This window comes from Phragmites australis, chromosome 3 (genome assembly GCF_958298935.1).
Source record: "Phragmites australis chromosome 3, lpPhrAust1.1, whole genome shotgun sequence".
In the NCBI taxonomy this organism is placed as follows: Eukaryota; Viridiplantae; Streptophyta; class Magnoliopsida; order Poales; family Poaceae; genus Phragmites; species Phragmites australis.
Genome location: NC_084923.1, coordinates 24,128,570 through 24,137,708, shown reverse-complemented (window position 1 = coordinate 24,137,708; position 9,139 = coordinate 24,128,570). Strand labels below are relative to the sequence as shown.

The following is a 9,139-nucleotide window of genomic DNA, read 5'->3' as shown; positions in this document are numbered from 1 at the left end:
AATCTGACATCGCAATGTACAAACACGTCGTGAAACCCTATAATTGTAGTTACAATGTGAAATCGTACATATTGTAATTTCCACACATCATCACAACCAGAAGGATGATAGAGGTGAAGGGGAGCCATCAACTATCAACACAACGCTCGACGCAATTGGTTCAACCATCATCCGTACCAACCTTTCTATAGTCCTTAGAGTTCTACAACCTTAGCTTTACAACTATAATACTTATTTCTTGAGTTAAATTAACATAGAGACGTTTGACAGGGTTTCAGATTTTTTCAGAAACGTTTTGGTTTCAGATTCTCCCTGGAAACGTTTCTCTGGTGAATCATCCTTAATTTTCTGAAAACGTTTGGCAGGGATTTTGGATTCGGATTCTTGAAGAAAAATGACCTGAGTGATTCTCGAAACGGGTGAAACACCATTTTGGGTGATTCTCTTCCTAGTGTTAAAAATGAGATACGTTTCAGGTGATTCAAGGTGAAACGTTTCACGTTTTGATGTGTTTAGTAGTGATTTTAGAGAATCACCTGAAAATCTGAAACGTTTCTTGCAATTAAATGGGACCTAAGAAGATCAATCTAGAAAGGTTGCCAGAGGAGAAATTCTGTTGCTCACGACATAATAAGCTGTCAATTGTCAACAATGATTGTACAACCTAAACTGTTAAACACACTTTAAGTAGATTCTATAACCTGTAAAATATTCTTAGGGAAAAAAAACATGGTGCCGATAGGGTTGCTTCCTAGATATGGGTATCGACCAGCTTCAACAATGGTGCGACAGAGTTAAGGATTCTGGCGGGTGAGGGTGAGTTTCCTTTTCATAGCTGCAGAAACCGAGAGGGGTAATCAGACTGGCGGCAGGGATCATGGTCGGTGTTGATAGGATGGATGGCGAGGAGGTCTGGCCTGGTTGTATTTAGGTACGATCCATTTAGATTTGTTAGTAAAATTAGTCGTATTAGATCTAAATAAAATATCTAATCTAAACAGGACATACTTAATCGATAGTTTTTTTTTCGTTAGTCCGTGAAAAATGGAGGCCGCTAGGAATCGAACAACAGATCTCATGCGTGCAAGTTAAACATGCTATCAGTGCGTACAAAATTATATTAGTATTAGATCTAAACAAAATATATAAGATATTTAAAAAATAGAAAAAATTGAACGAACTACACCGTACTGGCCTGAAGTACCGCGGCTGTAGCCTAGGCATAACTCAGGTCGTCGTCTCGTACCGGCTCAACCCATTAGTCATCATGCCGTGTTGTGCTTGAATTAGACCGAAATGATCCGTGTCTAGTGCCGGCCCATTTGGCCCAAGTTACTTGGCCACCTTTAGAGCATCCCCAATTATATTCGTTTCATTTCGGTCTCTTTCTGATTTCTTTTTCTATTACCATTCTCTTTATTTTCTCTCATCTCTAACAGCTTTAATTGAAAAAAATTCGTAAAATAAAAAGAGAGAATCTCGCCAGACAAAAAATATCCTTAAAAATCTTTTTATCATAAAAATCATAAAGAAACGTTGAAGAGAATAAAAATTCCTCTGTAGAGGACTCAGAAGGAGCAGAGGGACGACTGTGGTAGCACGTCCATTTGAAGTCCAAAGTAACTAAAAAGCCAAGGGACGGCACCAAATAATTTGATATAGGCATCTTCTTCTGAGCTGCGGCTAAAGATGGCAACGGATAAAATACTCGTGGATAGAGGCTACCTAAATCCGTACCTGTGAGCTTATACCCGTGCCCGCACCGGTACCCGTTATCCGCCACGGATAAGAAATGCTACCCGCGGGCATCTTATACTCGCATATGCGTCCGTATACCCGTCTAAAGCATAGGTTCACAGGTAATTAGGATAAATTTATATATGTAAGATTTTAGATTATATATTTAGTGGTGACTTAGATCCACATGTAACGTGATTGGAAAGGGTTTTATGGATTCACAGATACGGATATATCTTTTTCTTACCCGTGATCTTTTGTCCACCAAATTTAAAATCAAACCCGCATCCATGTCCGTGAATAAATATTGCAACTCAAACCTACACCTATCGAGTTTCTTACCTATAGGTACGTGGATAATCTCTACCCGTTGCCTCTTTAGCTGCCGCACAGCTGCGGGCTGCGGGCTGCGAGTTGTGATACAGAAAAACGGGAACCCGGATGGTACTGGGAGGCGAAATGGAGACGCATGACTGGAAAGGAAGCCTTTCGCTGTCTTTCCTTTTACGTCAGCCGGCGAAGAACTACTTGCCCTCTTCTCCCTTCCCCTCTCTCTAATTCAGATCTCTCTCCCCGCCTCCTTCCCTTTCTCACTCTGAATACAGCCCACCTCCCCGTTCTCGCATTCTGCTTGCCGCCCTCCCGGATCTCACCGCCCCTTCCTCACCGGCGTTCTTGCCTCCCTTCGTCCCCGGTCCTTGAAGCGGCTGCCGGGGTGATCCGTGGCGGGAGTCGAGCCTGCCGTGTCCGCGGGGTGGATTTGCCGGATGGTTATCGCCTTCTGATCCATCCGGACCCTGGATCCGCCGCAAAGGAGGCGCCTTTGTGGGTTTCTCCCCGCCATGAAGGAGGGTTTGGCGCGTCGGCAGTGAGGCGGCTGTCTGGTCTGGCTTAGCTCTTGCGTTGGACTAGCCCGGAGAGGCTTTGAGGAAGGGGGCGCGAGGGCGGCGATATGCGGAGGCGGGCACCAGAGTACCGGCGCCCGTCGCGTCGGCGGATGCCGGGGTGGATCTGGTGGCTCCTCGGGATCTTCCTTGTGGTCGGGCTCATGCTATTCGTCCTGCACCACAACCAGAAGGAGCAGTTCCGGCCGCCCGTCATAGTGAGTGCCGCAAAATTGACTTCCTGTAGCTCCCTGCTTGCTGAATTGTGTGAGATCTTCCGAAAGATCAATGCTTTTTTTCTTATTGCTGACAAATTGTAGGAAATTCTATGCTTTTTAGGTGTGTTGTTATGATTCTATCACCTTCTTACTGGATCTCGATTAGCACAATAGTTCACTATCTTTTGAATGTACACGGCGAATGTTCATGTCTTCATATTGTAGTTATGCAAACTGAATGTTAGCTATATTTATAGAGGACAAGGTTTCTTCATTAGTTAGCGAGTATGGCTCTGTTGTAGGCTGTTGGTCACAGTACAATTTTCTCTCTAGATCTTTATTGCCATAGTATTAGATCCTTAAAGGTTAGTATATTCGATTCAGCCACTTTGCCATGTTTATGGAAATTTTAGTTGTCACTTACTGTTTTGTTGATGGTAGAAAGTATCTTTGGCTAATCATGATTGGTTGTTAGAAATAGAAAACATGGTATGAGTTTTAGGAGTTGGTGTGGCATGATAGATGTGCTGTCCCTGGACTTTTTTGGTGATCTGTTCAAGTACTTAGGTAGGGTGTCATTCTCACAAGGTGGCTTACCTCGTCTCTGTTGATAACAAATACTATCCACGTACTAGGAAGATGATTGCTTTCTTCTCTGATGGCAGGACTACAACATGTAACGGAGAAGATCTAATCCATAACATCAATTTTCAATTATATATGTGACGCCATACTTAGATAAATGCAATTGGATTATTAAAGATATACTTTATGGTAGCTGCATCCTTCCAAAAGAATGGCATTTGACAGTTATCACGATGTTCATGATTTCTCCTTTTCTTTTGGCATCAAGTGACTTCCAGTAATGCTTAAGCCTTTCTCTCCGAGATGTATTCTTGTATATTTTCTAGAAGCACAAGTCTTTTTGGCTATTGTTAATATAGATTAACAATTTTGTAATATTTAAATTACACGGATTGTATTAAATCTTTTCAATGAAACGCCTATGAGAGCAATGCCTACCCGTGATACCTGCTTAATACAAGTTCCTTGGAACTATCCAATGAAAAGTATTCTTTCTATTAATTTAGATTTGAAGATTGCCAAAGAGGGACAAGTGAAATCATTAATAGAACAGGATACTGTCGAGGTATATGATGCCGCTAATGATTTTAATTGATACTTTTATAGGTATTGGTTTTATTTCAGGTAAATGCCTTAGGTTTTTATAGAATCAAAATCGATAACCGGAATATAAATTCTCTAGGCAGAACCAATTAAGGGCTACTGGAAACCAATAAAATTTGTTAGGTGTTAAGTCGAGCCAAATCTGTAGTTTTGGTAGCTTCAAGGAAATATTTGTAGCTGTTGTGCTACCAATGTCAAATGGAAGTATGTGCACACAGGACAGGTGCAATGATTAATGCCTTGGGGTCATATAGGTTGTTTTCATATAGAAAAAAAGGAAGTAAATACTGAAGGTAAATGATAATATTTCCTGATATTCTGTCTATAGAAAGTATGTTTGCATTCTTAGACGAATTTTAACACCAAACCATTTCGGTAATATTGAGAATTAACCAATTCATAGTTCATACAAGTAACCAATCCATATATACAGGCATATTTTCATGACAATGGCTGTTCAACTCATAGACATCTACTGAAAAAGAAATAGAGACCAAGTTATTGTGAATGTAATAAGAAACTTTTCCTTATATTTACTTGAATAGTTGGAAAAAAGATGACACCCAGCTCGCCAATATATAGCTCGACACAAAGTAACCTTTCTTCACTGGAAAATAATGCAGTGATGTTGGAGTCAAATTGCACTTTAATAAGAACCTCACCAGTTCACATGCATTTAATAAGTACAGTAACGATGCTATGTGAATGGACTATTTAAAATGCTTACCTTTTCATACCTTATAGATCATACTTCAAAGATTGTGTTATTTTCCTTTTCCTTGACTATTATCACTTCAAATACATTTGACATAATTCTTGATTGACTGTTTCTGCTGTAAGCAAAAGTTTCTGTTCCATTTATGGAATTTAGTCCATGTGCATGCTTACTCATGTATTTCTTTTGACTTGTTTCAGGATAAGGGTTCAGAAATTGAGGAAGCCCCTCATGAGAAGGTGAATTTCACAGAAGAGCTTTTGAGTAGTACATCATTTGCACGCCAATTAGCGGATCAGATGACTCTAGCGAAGGCCTATGTCATCCTTGCAAAGGAGCATGGCAACCTTCAGCTTGCATGGGAACTTAGTTCCCAGATAAGGAATTGTCAAAGATTGCTATCTGAAGGGGCTGTTAGTGGGAGAGTCATCACTCAAGAAGAAGCCCATCCTATAATAAGCCGGCTAGCACGGTTAATATACAAAGCACAGGACTCTCATTATGATATCAGCACAACAATAATGACATTGAAGAGCCATGTCCTGGCGCTGGAGGAGCGTGCAAAGGCAGCAGTTGTTCAGAGTGCTGAGTTTGGTCAGTTAGCTGCAGAATCCTTCCCAAAGAATCTGCACTGCTTAACTGTGAAACTGACGGAAGAGTGGCTTCATAACCCAAAGCATAGGAGTCGCTCAGATGAGCACCGAAATTCCACAAGATTAGTAGACAACAATCTGTATCATTTCTGTATATTCTCTGATAATGTGCTGGCCACTTCAGTTGTTGTCAATTCTACAGTCTCCAATGCCAATCACCCTCAACAGCTTGTGTTTCATGTGGTCACCGACATGATCCATTTTGGCGCAATGTCAACTTGGTTCCTCATAAACGACTTCAAAGGTTGCACTGTTGAAGTCCGCTGCATAGATGAGTTCTCGTGGTTGAATGCTTCTTCTTCTCCTCTAGTCAGGCTATCTGAGATGGAAACTCAGGGTTACTACTACTCTGCTGGTTCAAAAAATCTTGACAGAGAAATAAAATTCCACAATCCAAGGTTTGTTTCTCTGCTGAACCATTTGCGGTTCTACATTCCTCAGATACTCCCCAACTTGGAGAAGGTGATATTTCTTGATGATGATGTTGTGGTGCAAAAGGACCTCACACATCTGTTCTCCATAGAGTTGCATGGTAATGTCATTGGAGCAGTGGAAACTTGTTTAGAGTCATTTCATCGGTATCACAAGTATCTCAATTTCTCGCACCCAACTATCAGCTCCAAAATTGATCCACATACTTGTGGATGGGCTTTTGGAATGAATATCTTTGACTTAATAGCTTGGAGGAAGGCAAATGCCACAGCGCTTTATCAGTATTGGCAAGAGCAGAATTCTGATCTGTTGCTCTGGAGGACAGGAATGCTTCCTGCAGGACTTTTGACGTTTTATGGCCTGATGGAGCCCCTAGACCGCAGATGGCATGTTTTGGGTCTGGGGTATGATGTAGACATAGATGATCGGTTAATTGAGAGTGCTGCTGTCGTGCACTATAATGGAAACATGAAACCCTGGCTGAAGTTGGCTATTCGCCGTTACAAGTATATATGGGAGCGGTATGTCAATTTCTCGCACCCGTATGTCAGAGAATGTATGTTGCATTAGGAAGTCTGCAATCTCTGTTAACCATCCATGTTCTGCATGTCACTGAAGCTCCATGCTTCAGTTTCTTCACATGAGGTTGCTTTTCAGCTCCTCATTTAAGGGATCTTTCAGAGAGGTATATTATATACTCAAGAGACAGCATCAAAGAAGTCAACTGTTATGTTTTCTTTTTGGGTGGGGGGAAAGATTCATTTTGAGGTGAAAATAATTCCTTTGCAGTTTTTTACATACAATTTGGACTGGAAATTTTAGCAGCCTAACCAGATCATCTGGATAGATATTGTAAAAGAGATACAGTTGGATCAATGGGTCATTTTTTTGAGATGTTAGGAAATGCCAATTGCCAGTTCAGCTGTGCAAAGTCACTGGTGTTACATTCTTTCCATAGTATCTTGTTTTATACCGGTGAAGAAGGTTCTGCTTTCCCTTTTTGTATAAATAGGTGTTTTATGTTCTTTTTTCTTCATACAGTATGAACTCAGCTGAACTGGAGAAAGAAATTCCATACCATTTTGATGTGCTGAAGTTGAGTTGCTGATTATCTATCACTGAATTAATAGAATTTCAGTTCACTAGACTTGTCAATGGCATTTTCTTAGCTCTATTGGTTTTAGAGTGAATTGTACAAAACTAAATGTATTGTGCCATTTGTAACACAAAAGTATAAGTATTATGAATAGTAACATAAAACTACAAGTATTGTGCACTAATTTCCATTATGATGGTACTGCAAACGAGATGTATTTTTGTTTCTGGAATGTTCGTTTCCTGCACATGTGCATCATTTGGGCCTTAAGTTGAAATGAGCTGGATATTAAATATATGATTCCAATTTGAAAGAGCCGAGGAATGTGCATAACCTATGGGGGTATGAGCTGATAAAAAAAACTTGTATATCGTACAAATAGTTTCATTTCTGCTAATTACCGGCACCAGAAGAGATGAACTTGCTCGAACGAATTGCAAATTGCAAAGCAGAACTGCAAGGATGATAAGATGCTGGATTCTAACACGGAGAAGCTTAGTACATAACATGTAGTGTATTAGCATGAAGTGTGCATGGCATGGGTGAGCAGAGTTAAGAGTTCACTGCACATTATCTGGCTAGGCGCAGAGCCAGAAGAGATATAATGGGAGAAGAGGTGCAAGAGAATCACTTATTACTAAAGCACGTACCGAGCTTGGGTCGTGGTTGATCCACGTCATCTAGACAATGATGGCCATTGGATCGGGATTGGGTGGCCGCACATGCCTTCCACCTCTGGAAGTCTTGAGAAGGCTCGCGGTGCCACGCCTGCTTTCCCTAAAATAGCGATGCCCTCGTCCTGTTCACCGTAGATTCAGTCCCCTCCAAATCACGATTCCATTCGAGGCCAGTGTGAAAATCGATGAAAGGAATAAGCTCGAGGTAAAGATGTGTTTATACTGTGTGAGATTTGTTTATAGAGTGAAGATGCAAAGGGCAATATAGATAGATCGGCAGTGGAGAGACACGATTGCATCGCGACCTTGGTGTCACGGTGGGGACTGCTGCTGCGGGATGCTTCAATTGAACCCATCGGAGATCTGTCGTCAACGTTTCGGCGGCCCCAAGGTAGTAGGTCCACCTACGGGGCGATCTCGTGCAACTGTAGCTTCCCCTGTCGTGCGAGATGGGGTAATGGAGCTGGATCCCTTGGCCTCCCCATGGGACGGGGGCCATGGAGGTGGACGACGCCATGGCGATGGTTGCGCTCTATGCGGTCGTCTGCTCCACCGATGCAGGCGTCGTTTGCGCCCTCGTGGCAGACGGCGAGGCATGGGGCACCTCGACGTGCTTACTGCGGCGCATACGGACATTGAGGAGATGACGCTGTACGCCGCAGTGGAGTCCATGAGGGAGGATGTCGTGCACCTGCTCCTCCCTCTCTACGGCTTAGAGGCCGCCACCATTCGCTCCCGCCTCGACCTCGACACCTTCCACGTCACCGCAAAGCAAGGGTGCACCGGTGAGGTCCCCCCCCCCCCCCACGGTTTCTTAAAGTTCTAGGTGCTGATCAAAGTAGCTTTTTTTTTTTGCAAAGGAAAGGAGCAACAACTGAAAAGAGGCAAACAAACGCAAGAGGCTTTGATCAGATAGAACAGTGCAACATAGAAAATATAGTGTAGGAGAAGCATCCGAGGCAAACAAAAGCAACATGGTTCGATCAGATGGTCTCAAAATTGAAGGTGAGGTAGCTCTAAAGACCTATATTACAAATTTCTACAAGAGATTGTTTGGGTCACTGAGGACAACTCCTTCTCTCTTGACGAGTCCAGAAATGAGGATGTCCCTCAGGTCTCAGAGGAGGAAAATGTTACGACCTCCTTTTCGGAGAAGGAAGTACGTGATGCTATGTTTGACATAGAACACAATAAAGCTCTCAGCCCGGATGGGTTTCCGGCAGAATTTTACCAAAAATTCTAGGACGTCATCAAGTTTGACTTGATGAATTTATTTCAAGAATTACATGTGGGTGAACTGCCGTTGTTTAGCCTCAATTTTAGGGTGATAACACTTCTGCCGAAAATAAAAGAGGCAAACCGAATCCAGTAATACAGACCTATTTGTTTGCTGAATGTTAGTTTCAAGATTTTCACTAAGGTGGTTACCAATCGGATTAATTCCGTGGCAGATCAAGTGGTCAGTCCTACCCAAACCGCGTTCATGCGAGGATGCTTGAGGGAGTTGTCATCTTACATGAAACAATTCATGAACTACAT

The 9,139-nt window shown here is 42.2% G+C and overlaps 1 protein-coding gene across 1 annotated transcript; it reads left to right on the top strand.

The window, feature by feature from the left end:
- Window positions 1–2,164: 2,164 nt before the first annotated feature.
- Window positions 2,165–6,974, top strand: LOC133912692 (hexosyltransferase GAUT11-like). The gene is made up of 2 exons (XM_062355551.1): window positions 2,165–2,839; window positions 4,943–6,974. The coding sequence occupies exons 1-2, from the start codon at window positions 2,690–2,692 to the stop codon at window positions 6,395–6,397; spliced, it is 1,605 nt and encodes a 534-aa protein (XP_062211535.1). The 5' UTR covers window positions 2,165–2,689; the 3' UTR covers window positions 6,398–6,974.
- The last annotated feature ends 2,165 nt before the right edge of the window (window positions 6,975–9,139 follow it).

What these genes read in the sequence shown, in the direction of transcription:
- LOC133912692 (XM_062355551.1), top strand. Translation starts at nt 2,690, where the DNA reads ATGCGGAGGCGGGCACCAGAGTACCGGCGCCCGTCGCGTCGGCGGATG. An exon ending in AGTTCCGGCCGCCCGTCATA is followed by an intron (nt 2,840 to 4,942) that starts GTGAGTGCCGCA and finishes GACTTGTTTCAG; the next exon opens with GATAAGGGTTCAGAAATTGA.